The sequence below is a fragment of the Nicotiana tomentosiformis genome, chromosome 4 (assembly GCF_000390325.3).
Source record: "Nicotiana tomentosiformis chromosome 4, ASM39032v3, whole genome shotgun sequence".
NCBI classification, from domain to species: Eukaryota; Viridiplantae; Streptophyta; class Magnoliopsida; order Solanales; family Solanaceae; genus Nicotiana; species Nicotiana tomentosiformis.
Genome location: NC_090815.1, coordinates 121,473,058 through 121,491,499, shown reverse-complemented (window position 1 = coordinate 121,491,499; position 18,442 = coordinate 121,473,058). Strand labels below are relative to the sequence as shown.

Genomic DNA, 18,442 nt, shown 5'->3' with positions numbered 1-18,442 from the left:
AGTCATCACAGGAATAAAATAAGCTAACTTGATCAGCCTGTCCACAATCACCCAAACTATATCAAACTTTTGCTGAGTCTGTGGGAGTCCAACAATGAAATCGATAGTGATCTGCTCCCATTTCCACTTCGGAATCACTAACTTCTAAAGCAACCCACCTGACCGATGATGCTCAAACTTCACATGCTGGCAATTTAGACAGCGAGCCACAAACTCCACTATGTCTTTATTCATCCTTCTCCACCAGTAATACTGCCTCAAGTCCTGATACATCTTTGCGGCACATGGATGAATGGAGCACCGTGAACTGTGAGCCTCCTGAAGAATCAACTCTCGCATACTATCTACATTGGGCACACATAACCTGCCATGCATCCTCAATGCACCACCATCCCTAATAGTAGCCTCCTTAGCATCACCGTGCTGGACCGTTACCTTAAGGACAAGCAGATGGGGGTCATCATACTGACGCTCCCTCATATGATTATAAAGAGTAGACCGAGAGACCACACACTCCAATACTCGACACGGCTTAGAAATATCCAATCTAAACAAACAGGTTAGCTAAGGCCTGAATATCCAATGCCAATGGCATCTCTGCTACTAGTAGATATGCTAAGCTCCCCAAACTCTCCGTCCGACGACTCAAAGCATCGGCCATCACATTATCCTTCCCAGGATTGTACAAAATGGTGATATCATAATCCTTAAGAAACTCCAACCATCTCCGCTGACGCAAGTTATGATCCTTCTGTTTGAACAGATGCTGCAAACTCCGGTGATCGGTGTATATCTCACAAGGGACACTGTACAAATAGTGACGCTAATTCTTCAAGGCATGAACAATAGCTGCTAACTCAAGGTCGTGGACAGGATAGTTCTTTACATGCACCTTCAGCTGTCTGGATGCATAGGCAAGCACCCTACCGTCTGCATCAACATTGCGTCGAGACCAATCCGCGACGCATTACAATATACAGTATAAGACCCCGAAGCTGTAGGCACCAATACTGGGGCTGTAGTCAAAGCTGTCTTGAGCATCCGAAAGCTCTCCTCACATTCCTTTGTCCACCTGAATGGAGTACCCTTCTGGGTTAGCCTGGTCATAGGTGCTGCAATGGATGAGAATCCCTCTACAAAATGGCGGTAATACCCCGCCAAACCTAGAAAACTCCGGATCTCCATAGCTGATGATGGTCTAGACCAACTCTACACTGCTTCCACCTTCTTCGGATCCACCTGGATCCCATCACTCGATACTTCATAACCCAAGAATGCCACTGAGTCTAGCCAAAACTCACACTTTGAAAATTTCGCATATAACTTATTTTCTCTCAAGGTCTGAAGCGCAGTCCTCAGGTACTTCTCATGATCCTCCCGAGTCCGAGAGTACACCAGAATGTCGTCAATAAACACAATGACGAATGAGTCAAGATAAGGCTGGAACACACTGTGCATCAAGTGCGTAAAAGCTGCTGGGGCATTGGTCAACCCAAATGACATCACAAGAAACTCGTAGTGACCATACCGAGTCCTAAAAGCAGTCTTCGGGATATTTGGCTCCCGAATCTTTAACTGATGATAGCCTGAAAGTAAGTCAGTCTTGGAAAATACTCTGGAACCCTGTAACTGATCAAATAAGCCATCAATACGAGGCAATGGATACCTGTTCTTCACTGTGACTTTGTTTAACTGGCGGTAATCAATACACATCCGCATAGAACCATCCCTCTTCTTCACAAATAAGACAGGAGCACCCCAAGGTGACACACTTGTCCGAATGAAGCCTTTATCAAGCAACTCCTATAACTGCTCCTTCAACTCCTTCAATTCAGGAGGAGCCATACGATATAGAAGAATAGAGATAGGCTGAGTGCCCGGCAACAAATCAATGCCAAAATCAATACCTCTGTCGGGCGGCATGCCCGGAAGATCAGCTAAAAACACATCTAGAAAGTACCTCACTACTGGGACTGACTCAACTGTAAGGGTATCAATACTGACATTTCTCACATAAGCTAGATACGCGTCACACCCCTTCTCAACCATTCATTGATCATTAAGAAATGAAATAACTCTGTTGGGAGTATACTCTAAGATACCTCTCCACTCTAATCGCAGTGAACCTGGCATAGTCAACGTCACTTTCTTAGCGAGACAATCAAGAATAGCATAATGGGACGATAACCGGTCTATGCCCAAGATAACATCATAGTCTACCATGCTGAGTAATAATAAATCTGCTCTGGTCTCAAAACCACTAAGAGAAATCAAACACGACCGATACACACATTCCACAACAAGAGAATCTCCCACAAGAGTAGACACATAAACAAGGGAACTCAAAGAATCCTGAGATACACCCAAATACGGGGAAACATAATAGGACACATAGGAATATGTAGAGCCTGGGTCAAATAATACTGGCGCATCTCTATGACAGACCGGAACAATACCTGTAATGATAGAGTCAAAAATAACTACCTCTGTATGAGCCGAAAGAGCATAATATCTGGCCTGGCCTCCCCCTCTAGGGCAACCTCGGCCTCCCCGACCTCCAACTCGAGCTGGCTGAGCATGTGGGGCAGTAGCTAGTGCGGGAATCACAGCCTGAGGACCCTGTGGAGCACGCTATGCCTGAGAAGTCTGTGGAGATGCACCCCTCCTAATTTTGGGATAGTCCCTCACCATATGGCGAGTGTCTCCACACTCAAAACAAGCTCTCGAAGAGCATGACTGGCTCGGGCCAGGTATGCTGGACTGACCGCTAAAAGCACCCTATGTAGGACACACACTAGAAAGTGGCGGTGCATAATAAGGCTACTAGGACCTAGAAGGGATTGGAACACCACTAGTGGCTGGAAGAGCTGAATGAACGGGGCGACTCACATAACCCCTACCATGGCGAGCTGTTGGGGCACAAGCACCAGAATAAGAACCAGTCTCTTGAGACCTCTTGGCCTCTCTCTCCTCTATATCACAGGCAAGCATGCCCTCCAATCTCCTGGCGATAGTCACAGCTTGCTGATAAGAAATATCCATCTCCAACTCCCTGACCATACTTATCCGGATACTGCGGTGGAGTCCCTCAATAAACCGTCGAACCCTCTCTCGAACTGTTGCAACCAAGGCCGGTGCATGTCGGGCCAAATCACTGAAGCGGATTACATACTCTGACAAAGTCATAGCACCCTAGCGCAGCTGCTCAAACTCCGTGCGCCATGAGTCCCTGAGGCTCTGAGGGACATACTCTCTCAAAAACATGTCCGAGAACTGAGTGCATGTAAATGAAGCTTCCTCATCTAGACTACTCAACTCATAAGCACGCCACCACTGATAGGCTGCTCCTATAAGCTGGAAGGTGGTAAAAGAAACCACACTCATCTCCTCTACGCCAATAGTACGAAGAATATGATGACACTCCTCCAAAAAACCTTAAGCATCATCCGTAGCCAATCCGCCGAAGGTAGGTGTGTGGTACTTCTTGTACCTCTCAAGTCTCAGCTACTCCGCCTCATAAGCGGTTGTCCTAGTCTCATGCTAAACTAGAGCTACCGATATAAATATACAGGGAGAACTCCCGAGGTACCGCCTCATAATCTCAAAAGTAAATGTGCAAGTAGAAATCCCGAAGTACCGCCTCGTAGTCTCAAAAGTAAATATACAGGGAGAATTCCCTAGGAACTGTCTCGTAGTCTCAAAAGTAAATGTGCAGGGAGAACTCTTGAGGAACCGCCTCGTAGTCTTAAAAGTAAATATATAGGGAGAACTCCTGAGGAACCGCCTCATAGTCTCAAAAGTAAATGTGCAGGGAGAACTCCCGAGAAACTGCCTCGTAGTCTCTAAATTAAATATACAGAGAGAACTCCCGAGGAATCGCCTCGTGTTATCAAAAGTAATCACATAGCTCAAACCGACAAATACAACACTTAACAACAAGATTTCTACAGTTATACTAATAAAGGACAAGGAAAAGCAGGAAAATCAACTAGGCAAGCTTCACAGAGTTTAAATAAGCAGTTAAAGCACGTAGACATGCGACATAGAGGTGGCATTCGCGAAGGCTTGAGGAGGCTGTGCTTCGCAATCGCGAGCAAGGAGCTGCGTTCTCGTAGAAGGAAGACCGGCTTGTGGGTCATCAGTCATTTAGCCTTCGCGTTCACTCATCGCGTTCGCAAAGGAAGAATTGGCAGCTGGGGAGATTTGTTCTTCGAGAACGTGAGGAACCTTCCGTGTTCGCGAAGAAGATAGAACTGGATAGACTGTTAAAAACCTAAACCAAGGGTTAGAGTTATTATTTCATATTTTGAGTTGTAGAGCTCGGTTGTGGGTGATTCTGGAGGGGATTTCAAGATTAGGATTGGGGGTAAGTGTTTTTGACTAAGATATATTATTATTTCATGATTCCATCTTTATTTTTAGCATCTAATTAGTGAATTATAGTGAAGAAATGGGGGATTTTGTGGAAACTTTTCAAAAATAAAAAATGGATGTTTGAATGTAGATTTGAGGTCGGAATGAGATGATTTTGGCATGGTTGCACTCATAAATTGAATGGGTGTCTAGAATTTATGAATTTTGTCGGGTTTCGAGGTGCGTGCCCGGGGCTGTCTTCTTGGTTTTGGTTAAAGATCTTAGATTTATCGTATAGAATCAATTCATGTAGCTTGTATTAATTATATTAAAATGTTTGTGACTAGATTCGAGTTGTTCGGAGGATCATTCGCAAAGCAAGGGCTTGTTGGAGTAGCGAGTTGCACGTTTTGAGGTAAGTCACATTTCTAAACTTGGAATTAAAGGTAATTATCCCTCGGAAATGTGTTATTTGTGTTGTGTTGGGGTGACGGGCGTGTGGGCGTGCACTGTAGTAACCATGATCCGGGTGGCATTTTTGTACTGAGTTGCTATCAAGTCTTGTTTTATCCGTGTAATCCCTACTTGTTAGAGTGATTGAACTGTGATTCATATTAGAAATCATGTTAGGCTATGTGCTTATTCGGTTGTGACCTAATGAGGCTATTTCTATTGTTTTTGAGTTATTAACTTTAACTGCAATTATGTACTCAGTCATAATTCTTCATTTGCATATCATATATCAGTCTCTGTTATCATTCACTATTACATTACATGTTATCATTATTTGGGCTGACAGGTACGAGATCTATAAGCACTTGAGACTTGAGATATTGATGATTGTGTTGGTCTTGAGAGCCGGTTTGTGAATGTTATTGTGGATCGGGCTGCACGCTGCAGCAGGCCTTATTGGCTTATTTATTATTGTGGATCGGGCTGCACCCCTTAACAGGCCTTATAGGCTTTATATTAGCGCCTGGGAAGGATCCACCCCTCCAGAGTCTGACATACTAGCAGTGAATGCAGGAACAATGATGTATATATACACGTGCTTTGGTGAGGGGCTTAGATGTTAGGCCCCCGTACAGTACTGAGTGTTTGTGTGTGGATTGTATGGGAATTTGGTAGTCATATTGAGTATTTATGAGAGAGTGAGTATTTGGGGATACCACCATGAAATCATAAAATTGACATGCATATTTGACATGTAGGCATAGAGATATACCATTTCTCATTCTAGCTATACTTGACATGTTCTTATCACTGATGGTCTTTAAATGTTAACTTGAAATCATGTCTAAATTTCTATACCCTGAATGAGCTGATCTGGAAATTTATCTGAGTTATTTATTGCCATTGTCATTATTATACATGTGTTGTCATCATATTGGTTCTGACTGTATCCTTATGAATTCATCATTGCTTTCAGCTCAAGGTTAGTTTTGTTACTTATTGAGTACATGAGGTTAGTTGTATTCACACTATACTCTGCATTTCATGTGTAGATCTAGGTACATCTGGACGAGGTGATTACTAGATCCATGCTAGTACCTGCTAGGAGACTTAGAGGTAGCTGTTATGATTCCCGCATACCTTGACTCTCGTTCCTTTTATTTTCTGTAGTACTGTTCTATTACTCAGGCAATTGTACTAGAATTTTGGTTATGTTGATTCTTAGTAGTGCTCATGTACTCGTTGACATCAAGTTTTGGGGTGGTTGTAGTATCATTTCAGTTATTTTTATCAGATGTTTATGACATTTTCCATTATTGAGCTTATTAAAACATGCTTTATTCAAATGTTTAGTTGTTATGTGATTGTTGGTTTTCCTAGCAAGTGTGTTAATTGTCATCATGACAGGTTGAGATTTTGGGTCGTGATAATAAGTGCGTAGAGAACTGGCCTTACAAAATTCTCCTCGAAGCAGCTAACATTTCACACTTATCTAGGTGATTTCTAAATGTGTCATCCTATAGATAGACTATTTGATATACCCCGTATGAAATTTAGAAACCATTAAAAAGCATTAATGCTTTATCTTTGGTACTGAATATTGTCTCATCACGAGAGTGGACTAAATTATTTTTTTATTTGACAATGTTGAACCGTCATTAATGACTTTATTTGATCTCCTTGAACCTAGATCTTGGGATCTCCAGTCTTCTAGGTAAAGTTACCGCCACAATAATTTGTCATCGGCTATAGTCTTATTCCCCTCGATAATCTTTCAACTACCTCTCTAGTTAGGCCTTTCGTAAGTGGATCCAACACATTATCATTTGAGTTCGCGTACTCAATCATGATAATTCCTCTAGAGAGTAATTGCCTAACGATTTTATTTCTTCGTCGTATATGACGAGATTTCCCGTTATAGATAATGCTCCAAATCTTTCCGATTGTTGCTTGACTATCGCAATATATATCCATGTTGATATCAACGATTATGTGACTCACATGGTAAAGTTTCTCTTTATTTAGTTGTAACGACCCGGTCAGTCATTTTGAATATTACAGCCCCATTTTCCTATTTACTGCTCAATTTGTGCTTTATAGTTTTTATGTTACTTGCCGGGGTAATTGGTTCGGGTCCGGTAAGGTTTCGCAATGAATTGATACACTTAGTCTCAAAGATGAAAACTTAAGTTGAAAAGGTTGATCGGATGTTGATTTATGTGTAATCGACCCCGAAATAGAGTTTTGATGATTCCAATAGCTCCGTATGGTGATATTGGACTTAGGAGTGTATCCGTAAAATTATTTAGAAGTTCGAAGTAAAATTAGGCTTGAAATGGCGAAAATAGGAAATTTAAGTTTGGAAGTTTGAAGGGGAGTTGACTTTTTAATATCGGAATCTAGTTTTGCAAATTTTCATAGGTCTGCTATGTCATTTATGACTTGTATTAAAAATTTAAGGTCAATCGGATTCGATTAGACAGGTTTCGACATCGAATGTAGAAGATGGAAATTAATAGTTTTTATTAGGCTTGAATTGGGGTGCGATTCGTGTTTTTAGCACTGCTTGATGTATTTTAAAGACTCAACTAAGTTCATATGATATTTTGGGACTTATTTGTATATTTGGTTGAGGTCCCGGGGGCCTCGGGTAAGTTTTGGATGTTTAACACATCAAATTTGGACTTAGAACAAAGTTGGAAAATTTGCTGCCTACTAATGCAACCGCACCTGCAGAAATTATCTCATAGGTGCGAGCTCGCAGAAGCGCGCCTGGGTGTACAGAAGCAACATTGGCTTGGCAAGGGCTGGGATTGCAGATGCGCGTGGTTGATCACAGAAGCAGTTGCACACCTGCAACGCATCCATCGTAGAAGCGGAAATGGGAAGAGGCAGCTTGTTCCGTAGAAGCGACAGGTTCGACCGCAAAAGCGAGTCCGCAAAAGCGGAACTGCAGATGCGGTTAAAAATTTCGCAAAAGCGGAACCTCTAGGCACTGTACAAAAAAGAGGGGTCTGAAATTTTCTCATATTTTGGACATTTTCAACACGGGTTGAGGCGTTGTTTCAGAGAGAATTCATGCGAAATCTTGAGGTATGTCACTTGTGATCATTGTTAGTCAATAATATTGAATTGTCATCGATTATTTCAACTAGATTACGTATTTTTGAGGAGTAGTTAGAGGATTTGGACCTTGGGATTGGAAAATAAGATTTGAGGATTTGAAGGTAGAGTTATTGTCGGAATTTGGTATGGTTAGACTCGGGGTTGAATGGGCGTTCATATTTTGTAACGTTTGTCGGGTTCCGAGACGTGGCCCCCACTGGTGAATTTTGAGTGGAATTTTGAATTTTGCTAGAAAATTAGTATTTTCATATGGAATTAATTTCTATAATTTGTATTGACTAAATCAAATTAATTGTGACTAGATTCGAGGCGTTCGGAGGCTGACTCGCGAGGCAAAGGCATAATGGAGTAAATAATTACACGGTTTGAGGTATGTAACATTTCTAAACTTGGTTCTGAGGGTTTAAATCTCTGAATTACGTGTTATATGAATTGATTGGAGGTGACGCACATGCTAAGTGATGGGCGTGTGGGCGTGCACCATGAAAATTGTAACTTAATTGATTTCGTGGAGTTTCATAATTAAATAAATGTCATTATCTACATATCCTCCACGTGTTAGAGAAATTGAGTTGAGACTCATATTAAAGATCATGTTTAGGCTACTTACCGATATTTTTGGGACCCACAGGATCGTGTTGCTGTTGAATTAATTATTTTAAAATGTAAATTTCATACTTAGTCATGTTCATCCATCTGTGAGGATACTTATGGGATCAAGTTGTGCGCCGCAGCAGGCCATATTGCGTTTAGATATATATATTATTATTATGTCGATCGGGGCTGCACGCTGCAACATGCCATATAGGCTTTATTATTATGAGATCGGAATACACTTCGCACTAGGCCATATTGGCTTTATATAGCGTTTGGGTTGAAGGAGCCCTTCCGGAGTCTGCACCCCCACAGTGAGCGCAATTGGTATTTATAATTGGGATAGATTTCCCAAGACATGAAATTGCCTTTTATTTTTTTATAATATGGATGGATCTTCCCTGGGCATATATCTTTCCCGGAATATTTATACCAGTTGGGGCTGGATTGGTCTTAAACAGTACTGACACTACTAGAAATCACCCTTATTGTGTCGACCAAAGTCGCTACAAAATCCCGGTTAGTCGCTGCTAATTGGTATCGGTGGCGACTTTTGTATTGCCACAAGCACAACCGTAACTGAAAGTTATTTGTGACGACATTTGAAGTCGCCGCTAAAAGAACATATTTTGCGGCAACATAGTTGCCACAAAAGGTTAAATATAATGCTACAAAAAATTGTTCCACAAGAACAAATATTAGATGGGATGCCACTGTATATTCACCTTTAGCAGCGACTAGTATCGCCACAAACACATTTATGTTCAGTGGCAAGATTATGTCGCCACTATAAATGGCTTTTCGTAGCGGCGGGTGTCGCCACAAAAGATTAAACCATGAAAGATACAATATATTTCGGTAGCAACTAAAGTTGTTGCAAAAGAAAGAAACCTACAGTGAAAACTTTTATATCGCAACAATTACTAATTTGTCGTGGCAAAACTATGTCTGCACTAAAACTTATTTTCTCATCAACTGTAATGACCAAAATTATATATATTTCCATGCTAGTTGGAACCTAATTCTCTAAAATTTTATATAGGGATATTCATATCAATTGACTACCAATATTATTTAACAAACACCAAATGAATTTCTCAAACCGAATATTATAAATATTATCATTACTAAAAAGTCAATTACATATATACTACACGACACTTCATTGTACATTGTAATTGTACGCATATACATATCCCAAAAAAGATAAAATATTAAGTGACTTGTAGCTGCTCTTTGCTCGACACCATCCTTGAACGATACCACTGTTTAAGTGCCTTGTCCCTGCTAGACAAAAGCAATATATATAAGGAACATAATGAGATTTGTTATATCCAAAAACATGCATAAACGAATAAAGTATAAGCTAATACATTAGTATAACACAAAGTAAATTTGTTCTATGCTATTTCAATTGTGAAATGAAATGGCACAAGTGTGAGAACATAAGTTTTGAGGCAGCAAAAGAATGAGAATACAACAGTTGCACGAAAGCCGGATAAAGTAGAGGCATTGGACAATGCGAGGAATAGAAGCCTCTTCCAACTTTAGCTCTACCCCTGTCCTAGCCTTAATTACCCAATTTCATGTGCTTATAATTTTTCATTCACTGAACCTACGTAAATAACTAATCTGCATTAACAACCAAGACAGTCCAAAACTGCCTGAACACTTATCTCAAATTTTTGTTACTGCATTTTTGCACATGCACTATCAGTTAAATAGCTACAAGAAGTTTAAAGAAATGACTATGAACTTTTCTATTCAGGTAAGCCAAGAAAAGGATCCCACAAGAACCAAAATAAATTTCAAAAGATTACGGAAATTGCCAACTCGCAAAAGCAATATTAATCAGAATACAGAAATAAACTCGAAAAGGTGCATCTAGTTTGCATCAATTAACATCAACATTGAACAATAAAACTTAAATACGCCCAATAGCAGAATAATATTTTATATATTTAATCTCTTGTTGTTCATTAGTAGCTCTGCTCAATCAGTAAAAATAATTTTCACAAAACAACAAAAAAAGAAAACTAACTTGCACAATTTTCAGCCTCTGGAGAGCGATGCACAGTTTCTGCTACATTTCATGATGATTGTGTTTCTAAAGAAGGTATTTGGAGAGAGTTAGTAGATACTCGTCCGGTCTGTAAAGGTCCTTGACTCGGGTTACATGGTTGTCCTATCTCTACAGATGCACCAGATACATGTCCGATATGTATGTGTGGCTGAGACGTTGCTCCAAAATTGTCACGTCCTTGAAACTTTTCACGGCCACAACTCGTCCCACCTCTCTCACGTTTTCCTCGTCTAGTTCCTTTCATTTCCTACAACATCACATAAAAAGAAAATGAATAATCAGACTAGAGAAATATTAATTCACTAATTTTACTTCACCGCTAATTTTGTTATGAAATTAATGATTCAAACATTACGAATTAATTTCATTCAGTCTAATTAGGACAAAAATACAGAGAACCTTTCAAAATAAGATGTAGACATAAAGTTTTAAGCATCACGAACTAATTTCATTGTAAGTCTAATAAGGACAAACATACAGAGAACTTTCAACAATGAGATATAGACATAAAACTTCAAGCATCAGAAGAGAATCAAAAAAGAAATATAAAGAAATTTTAATCAAGATATGTTAAGAGGCTCTAAACATGGAGGAGAAATCTTTGAATGACTAATTCAGATAATCTGTAGTTCACCTTAACTTTGGAAGAGAATAAAATGATCTTATGGAAATGTTTCCAGTGAGAACATTCATCCACTGATCTTTCCACAATGAAAAAAGATCTCACAAGACCTTATGAGTCCTAGATAATCACGCTCAATCTATCTGCTGCTCGCGTACAAGTTGTCACAGGTTTGAAAAGATGCATTGACAGTTCCAAACATGTGCAGGGGTAGTATAAAGTTATGATAAACCAATAAAGTTGTCAGTTTTCTCATCATAGCAACATATATTACCCTTTTTGTTGGGATCGGGAATCCGGGTAGTGCGGAATTTAGCCAAACAACGGTATAATGACAATAACAAAGATAATGGAAGTTGATAACAACGACAATTAAAGTAGATAAAGAAGACACAAATTTAACGTGGTTCGGTCAAAGTGACCTACCTCCACAAGCGGAGATGAACAATTTACTATAACAATAAGAGTACAAAAGAGAGTACCAAATTAGAGTAAACACTCTAATTAATCCCAAATACCCTAAGAGAATAACCTCACAAGATCACTCCAAAGAAAGGGTTCACACAAGTGCTTCCCAACACTTAACTCTCATACAAAACACTCTTAATAAAGGAAGAAAGGAAGAAACAAGAATTGAAGACAAGTCTTGTTCGTGTGTCTAAAATGAACTAATGGCCTTCCCTTTTATAGGCAAAAAAATTTTGACATTTTAGGTGTAAAAGAAGAGATACAACTTATGCAAATGATATCCAACACACAATGCAATATTTTTGGGTCCCAAAGAATATTGCCAACAAAGTTGACACTTTGCAAAGATGCTTATGCATATGTGAGATGGACTCCATTTGACAAAATAATGGCCATATTACAAATCTCCACCTTAGCCTAATTTTGGATGATATAGTAAATTTGCTCCACCTCTCCGCAAAATCCCCAATGGGCATATGTCAAAATTTAATGCCATCAAAATCAGACAAATTGTCCGATTTATCGAAACTGTAGTAGGGCCTATAATAGTTGATCCCAATAAAGTATACAACGAACCAGATCTGTGTGCTTTCATGATCAAACGAGCACCTTGAAAAATTTTCAGAACTCCACCTTCACCATTGAACTTGCACCCAAGGGATTCTAAAGTGCCTAGAGAGATGAGATTTTTCTTCAACTCAGGAACATATCTAACATCGGTAAGAGTTCTCACCACATCATCGTGCATTCTGACCCAAATTGTACCTTTGCCAATAACGTTACAAGTAACATTGTTACCCAATTGGACAACTCCACCTGCAACTGAATCATATGTAGAAAACAAGTCCCTGCTATGACACATATGATATGAACAACCGGAATCTAAACTAGTTTTAGTTGCTTAAAATGTAGTTCCCTCAATCTCATCAGTTGCTACACTAGTTTCGGCGGTGTCAGTATTTTTGTGCTCATTTTTTCTTTCTTTGTGCTTTTCTTTATTTTTCAGTTTATAGCATTCAGAGATATTGTGACCTTTCTTATGACAATAGCGACACTCTAAATTATTGTATCTGGAATTGGAGTCGGATTTGCCCCTAACAAACAAGCCAACTTCCGCTTGAGTTCCACTAGCTTCCCCAGTAATATCACTATCTATCTGTTCTTTTGATTTTAAGATAGATTTAATATCCTTATAAGAGATATTATCCTTTGCATAAAGTATAGTATCTCTTATATGCTTAAAAGATGGGGGTAGAGAACAAAGCAGTAACACGGCTTGATCCTCATCTTTAATTTCAGCATCTATATTACTCAAATCCATAAGAATGGAACAAAGGTGTCAAGATGAGAGAGAATAGAGGTACCTTAACCTATACGAATTGTATAAAGTTTCTGCTTCAGGTAAAGTCTATTTTCTACCGTCCTCTTCATATATAAGGTTTTCAATTTTTCCCACATGCCTTTAGCTGTGGTTTCTACAGAAACTTCACGTAAAACCTCATTTGAGAGATTTAAAATGATACCTGCTTTTGCCTTTTTGTCTATGATGGCAAACTCCTCGTCCGTCATTTTATCCGGCTTCTTCACCTTTCCTTGCAACGCCAAGTCTAGGCCATCCTGAATTAGGATAGCTTCCATCTTTAATTGTCACATTCCGAAGTTTGCACTTCGATCAAATTTCTCAACATAGGTCTTTGTTAGAGTCATTTTGGCTATTGAAACTAACCCGATTAGATCCGGCTCTGATACCAATTTATTAGAATCGGGAACCCGGATAGTGCGAAATTTAGCCAAACAACAGTATAATGACAATAACAAAGACAATGGAAGTTGATAACAACGATAATTAAAGTAGATAAAGAAGACACAAATTTAACGTGGTTCGGTCAAAGTGACCTACGTCCACAAGCAGAGATGAGCAATTTACTATAACAATAAGAGTACAAAAGAGAGTACAAAATTAGAGTAAACACTCTAATTAATCCCAAATACCCTAAGAGAATAACCTCACAAGATCACTCCAAAGAAAGGGTTCATACAAGTGCTTCCCAACACTTAACTCTCATACAAAACACTCTTAATAAAGGAAGAAAGGAAGAAACAAGAATTGAAGACAAGTCTTGTTGGTGTGTCTAAAATGAACTAATGGCCTTCCCTTTTATAGGCAAAAAAGTCTTGAACTCTTAGGTGTAAAAGAAGAGATACAACTTGTGCAAATGATGTACAACACACAGTACAATATTTTTGGGTCCCAAAGAATATTGCCAACAAAGTCTACACTTTGCAAAGATACTTATGCTTATGTGAGATGGACTCCATTTGACAAAATAATGGCCATATTACACTTTTGTTTGTGCTATAGCAGAAAAGCTTTATTGGCAGTGTGTTATACACTAATTCACTACTTTCTGATGCATTAATGCAGATGAAACACAATTTAGTAACACAAGAACTATTAAAAGCTAATAGTTGATTAGAAATGCATTAGGTAAGGGAAGTACGCTTTGACAGAAGCAGATGTACTTGTAGAAAATTTGTACTCTTTAATTCTTGTTATTATGGTTATCCTCTGCCCAGAGTATCTGGATTGCATACAAGAATAACACAATAAAACAATATACATTGTTGAAGACTAGTAAGACACACAAACAAGAAAACAGATGCATAGGGAAAGGTTGATCACATACTTAGACTACCTCTCAAGCACCGTTAACAATATAGAAATACCTCTCGAGAACCACAAGAGACTCTAATTTCACCACATCATTCACAAAGAAGTATTATTTTTTCTTATAATCATACAATAACATATGCCTGTCTTATAAAATTATAAACTCCATGTTTACTAATTTAGGCACATAACCATATAAGAACAAAATAAGAATGGAATGTCGACATGTAAAGGGTCTCTCAAGAAGAAGATTTTAACTTACCCAGGAAAAGATATAGGTGAGATTCTGTCAAGACCGAGAATTCACAATAACAACACCAAATACGCTTCAAATGATTCTTTCTATGTGATTTTATTTTTGTTGTATTCCTATAGATTATCAAAGGGCTCAGAGAAATTTGAGATGAAATCTGAGAATACAAATGTGAAATTGCTAAAACAATAATTATCCCTAACTGCATGTTGAAAATTTGGTCTTAGAGAATCATTGTAAAAAAACCCAATATATCTTATATAAATCTTTATGGGATCTTAGTTAGATATGAGATAGTAACAAATAAGAAGGAAAGGATGCACGAAATCGATTAGGAATAGAAATCATTTCTTTGATTCTTCCTCTATGAAATCGATCGATTAAAGTAGAGCAACTTCTTTCCCAAAAAAAAAAAGAAAAGATTAGATATCTGAATATACGTGACAAATGAGATTCACATTTTGATTTGAGGGATTTTAATTTGGCTGAAATTATTGTTGAGGAGAGAGCTGATTCTAGAGAGAAGGTCGATTCTTTATAGAGAGTTTTGTGCTTTCTATTCTTTCACTAGAGGAGAGTTTTGGGCATTTGTTCCAGCAGACAATGTTTAATTAGGATAGGTATTTTTATTTTCTTTATTATTTTAAAAATAAAAATCTACTGTATAGGAGCGACCCAGTCTCTACAAGAGAGATTTACCAGTGAATGTAAAATCTCGCCACAAAAACTACAACAACAACAACATACCCAGTAATATCCCACATCGTTGGTTTTGGGGAGGGTAGTGTGTACGCAAATATTACCCTACCTTGTAAGGATAGAGAGGTTATTTCCAATAGACCCTCGGCTCAGGTAAGTATAAGCACCACATTAATGAAAATATAGACAAGAAGAGACAATACCAAGAAGCCATATAAAAACAGAATAAAAATAACCAGATAGTAAGGTGATCAACAATGAAAGAAAACAACGGTTAGTCATAAAACCTATTACCAACAGCAAACGAGAGTGTGTGCCAATACTATTGCTATGAACACTCTAGACTACCTAATCTACTACCCTAATCCTCGACCTTCATATCTTCCTATCAATGGTCATGTCCTCGGTCAGCTGAAGTTGTGTCATGTCTTGCCTAATCACCTCTCCCCGCCACCTCTTCTTTGACCTACCTCTACCTCTCTATAGGACCTCCAATTCCAACCTCCCACACATCCTCACCTTTACATTTGTGCTCCTCCTCCTCACATGACCAAACCACATAAGTCGTACTTTCCGCATCTTGTCCTCAATAGGGCCCACACTCACCTTGTCGCGAATAACCTCATTTCTGATTCTATCTAACTTGGTGTGCCCGCAGATTTATCTTAACATCCTCATCTCTGCTACCTTCATCTTATGGACATGAGCGATCTTGACTGGCCAACACTCAGCCCCATACAACATCGTTGGTCTGACCATGACTCTGTAGAAATTACCCTTATGTTTTGGTGGCACATTCTTGTTACACAAAACACCAGAAGCGAGTCTCCATTTCATCCATCCCGCCCCAATACGATGTGTGGCATCATCAATATCTCCACCCTCCTGAATAATAGACCCTAGGTACTTAAAACTCCCTCTCCTAGGGATGACCTACGAGTCCAGTCTCACCTCCCCTTCTCCTCCTTGAGTCTCACCACTGAACTTACACTCCAAGTATTCTGTCCTGGTCCTGCTCAACTTGAAACCTTTAGATTCCAGAGCCTGCCTCCATATCTCTAATTGCGTGTTCACACCATCTCGCATCTCGTCAATCAATATAATATTATCTGCAAATAGCACGCACCACGACACCTCCCCTTAGATGTGGCGCGTCAGTACATCCATCACCAGAGCAAACAAAAAAGGGCTGAGTGCCGACCCTTGATGCAACCCCATCATAACCGGAAAATGGTCTGAGTCCCCACCCACCGTCCTCATTCGGGTCTTTAATCCATCATACATGTCCTAAATCAACCTAACGTAGGCAACAAGTACACTTCTAGCCTCTAAACATCTCCACAAAACCTCCTTCGGAACTTTATCGTATGCCATTTCTAAACTATAGAGCCAAAATTTTATTTTTAGCTAGGGCTGAAAATCTCAGCCACATCAGAGGAGACCTAAAAAAAGTCGTTGCTAAACATTAACCATCTGTAGCGACTTTTAACGTCACTGCTAATAATTTAGCTATTGTAGAAACCTATAGGGTCGCTGCTATATATTGCCACTAATAATCTAATTTCATGTAGTGTGAGTGACTGATTATCAGTTGATGTGTGTATCTATATATATATATATATATATATATATATATATATATATATATATATATATAGTGTGTGTGTGTGTGTGTGTGTGTGTGTGTGTGTGATGGATCTTCCCTGGGCTTGATTGGCCATATACAGTATTAACTGATTGAGTATTTTGTGATTGTGAGTACACGAGGTTCTCACTGAGGTGCATCACATACAACATGTACATTGGCATGTAGATATAAAGATGTCATATTCCTCATATCATTCAGAATTGATCTATTTTACTTGTACTGAGTTTAACTGTTGAACTTGAAAGCATGCCTACATTTCTGTACTATTATTTCTATACTGGACTGTACATGTTGAGCTCATCACTACTTTCAGCCCAAAGGTTAGTCTTGTTACTTATTGAGTTGGTTATACTCATACTACACTCTGCACCTCGTGTGTAGATCCAGGTACTCCCGGATACGGCGGCTGCTAGATTTCAGAGTTTTATCTATTGGAGACTATCAAGGTAGCTGCTTGACATCTGCAGACCTTAACTCTTTTTCCTTTCAGTTGTTTGTGGTGTTCTATATTTTTCAGACAGCGTTTTATCAGCCAAACTATGTTATCATTTAAATATTCATGTACTCAGTGACACTGGATTTTGAGAGTGTATTTATAAATGTATTGTGAGATTTTATCTTATATTTAAATATTATGTTTTCGAACATAAAGAAAATTGTGGCTTATTAAGATTGTCGGCTTCCCTAGTATTGAGATAGGCGCCAACATGACATGTGGATTTAGGGTCATGAGAAGTTGGTATTATGATACATAGGTTACATAGGTCTAACGAGTCATGAGCAGGTTTAGTAGAGTTTTGTGGATCGGTACGGAGACGTCTGTATTTATCTTCGAGAGGTTACCAAACCCTTAGGAAAGTTTCACTTTCTTGTATTCTATCGTGTGAATTTGTTGATTCGGAAAACTAAATTTTTGTTATTCTATTCTCTCACATATGGTGAGGACACATACTACCGAATCAGACGGTCAGCTACTAGTGCCACCAGTTAGGGCCAAAAGAGGCCGGGGCAGTGGTATAGGTCGAGGTGTAGCTCGTACAGCAGTTGGAGCAACACCTGTAGAACACCAGTTGCTCTAGCTCAGGAGCAGGTTCCAGATATAGTTGATCCGGCGGGGCCAGCTCAAGCACAAGTTGTGCCTATTGTGATTCCAGGCCTTCAGGAGGCTTTGGCCCAGATATTGACAGTTTGCACTGGCCTTGCTCAGGTGGTTTGTGCTCAGGCCATACCAACCACTTCTCAATCCAGGGGAGGTACTCATACCCCTGTCGCCCATACTCCAGAGTAGGTAGTGCAGGGGCTTCAGATACCGGGGGCACTACCAATCCAGCTGGCTGCAGCTGCTTAGACCCAACGTACTCCAATACATGTAGTGCAGGGGCTTCAGATAACGGGGGCACTACCAGTCCAGCCGGTTGCAGCTATTCAGTCCCAAGTAGGTCCTATTATGAATGATGAGGAGTAGAAAAAAT

General features: G+C 39.3%; 1 protein-coding gene and 1 long non-coding RNA gene across 4 annotated transcripts; both read right to left on the bottom strand.

The window, feature by feature from the left end:
- Positions 1–547: 547 nt before the first annotated feature.
- Positions 548–3,060, bottom strand: LOC138910466 (uncharacterized). Its single transcript, XM_070201709.1, has 2 exons — positions 2,831–3,060; positions 548–806 (listed from the first exon to the last, which is right to left on the bottom strand). Exons 1-2 carry the CDS (start codon positions 3,058–3,060, stop codon positions 548–550), a joined length of 489 nt encoding a protein of 162 aa, XP_070057810.1.
- A 7,270-nt stretch (positions 3,061–10,330) lies between these two features.
- LOC104114436 (uncharacterized) lies at positions 10,331–15,202 on the bottom strand. Of its 3 annotated transcripts, XR_011415614.1 has the most exons (3): positions 14,633–15,202; positions 13,223–13,316; positions 10,331–10,856 (listed from the first exon to the last, which is right to left on the bottom strand). It is a non-coding gene; the product is annotated as an uncharacterized lncRNA (long non-coding RNA). The 3 variants fall into 3 exon arrangements; XR_011415615.1 differs by lacking the exon at positions 13,223–13,316; XR_001972880.3 differs by lacking the exons at positions 13,223–13,316; positions 14,633–15,202 and adding an exon at positions 11,244–13,195 and having other exon boundaries at positions 10,518–10,856.
- Positions 15,203–18,442: the final 3,240 nt, after the last annotated feature.